The sequence below is a fragment of the Morone saxatilis genome, unplaced genomic scaffold, assembly GCF_004916995.1.
Source record: "Morone saxatilis isolate NCDOM2014 unplaced genomic scaffold, NCSU_SB_2.0 Contig16, whole genome shotgun sequence".
NCBI classification, from domain to species: domain Eukaryota; kingdom Metazoa; phylum Chordata; class Actinopteri; family Moronidae; genus Morone; species Morone saxatilis.
The window spans coordinates 944,298-945,329 of NW_023339718.1; the positions used below are offsets into that span (position 1 = coordinate 944,298).

The 1,032-nt window shown below is 48.5% G+C and overlaps 1 protein-coding gene across 1 annotated transcript in view; it reads left to right on the forward strand.

The window, feature by feature from the left end:
• Positions 1-592: 592 nt before the first annotated feature.
• LOC118325332 (neurofilament medium polypeptide-like) overlaps positions 593-1,032 on the forward strand; it is a 4,711-nt gene continuing 4,271 nt past the window's right edge. The window contains exon 1 of the mRNA XM_035657959.1: positions 593-981. Within this exon, the coding sequence (XP_035513852.1) occupies positions 607-981 (375 nt within the window). The 5' untranslated portion in view covers positions 593-606. The remainder of the gene's footprint in view (positions 982-1,032) is intronic.

Consider the following 1,032-nt stretch of genomic DNA (forward strand, 5'->3'; position numbering starts at 1 on the left):
AAGAGTCTGTCAATGGCCCAGCAGTTGAGTTGAGTCCCAGGGGTGTTGGCATGGATCTGCAAACTCACACTGCAGCAGTACAGCTACAGAGAGCATCAGCAGAACACATTGCACACCCACACAATCAGTTCACAAAGACTTCAGCCACAGCAAAGGCAAATTATGAATCTTCATATTTTTAAAACCTTGTAAAATGAATAATTTATCCTATAGAGCTGTTTATAAATAGCAAATGACATTAAAATTCAAATAAAAATGACTCATGTTCTAATCATTTAACATATAAGCATGTTTCCACCAGATAAAAAGTGTCAAGTGATGCTTTAAAAATGGTTTATATTCAATAAAAAGTAATATTTAGGTTTCTTGCTTTAATAAAATAATAAAATACACCTTATTAACACCTTCACTAAAAAAATACTCATCAACAAGGTGCTACACTGGTTAGAGTTGAACAGATTCTTGCGCAGGCAGGAGTTTTCTGAATAAAAGATATCTCTTTAAATAGAGTGTGTCCTGGTGCTGACTACTGAGTTTTCCCTCCCTCCTATATAAACCCAGCGCTGCCCCTCCTGCTGCAGTCAGTTCTCGACCGGCCTGGCCAACATGAGTTACTCAGTGGACCACCACTTCTTCGGCCCGACCTCGTACCGCAAGGCTCGGCCTGTCTCCGTGTCCTCCAGCGGGTTTCACTCCCAGCGCCGCCGCCTCACCTACAGCCAGCCGCCCTCCGTCGAAAGCCTGGACACCTTCAACGGCGACATGACGCGAAGGAGCGAGAAAGAGATTCTGCAAACCCTGAACGACCGGTTCGCCGGCTACATCGACAAGGTGCGTAACCTGGAGATGCACAACCGCAACTTGGAGGCAGAAGCGGCGGCTCTGCGGCAGAGCCAGGCCGGGCGCGCCTCGGTTGGGGAGCACTACGAGCGAGAGCTGGGCGACCTGAAGGGTCTCCTGCAGCAGCTGACCGGGGAGAAGGCCCGCGCAGCTCTGGAGCACGATCACCTGGAGGAGGACATCCAGCACATG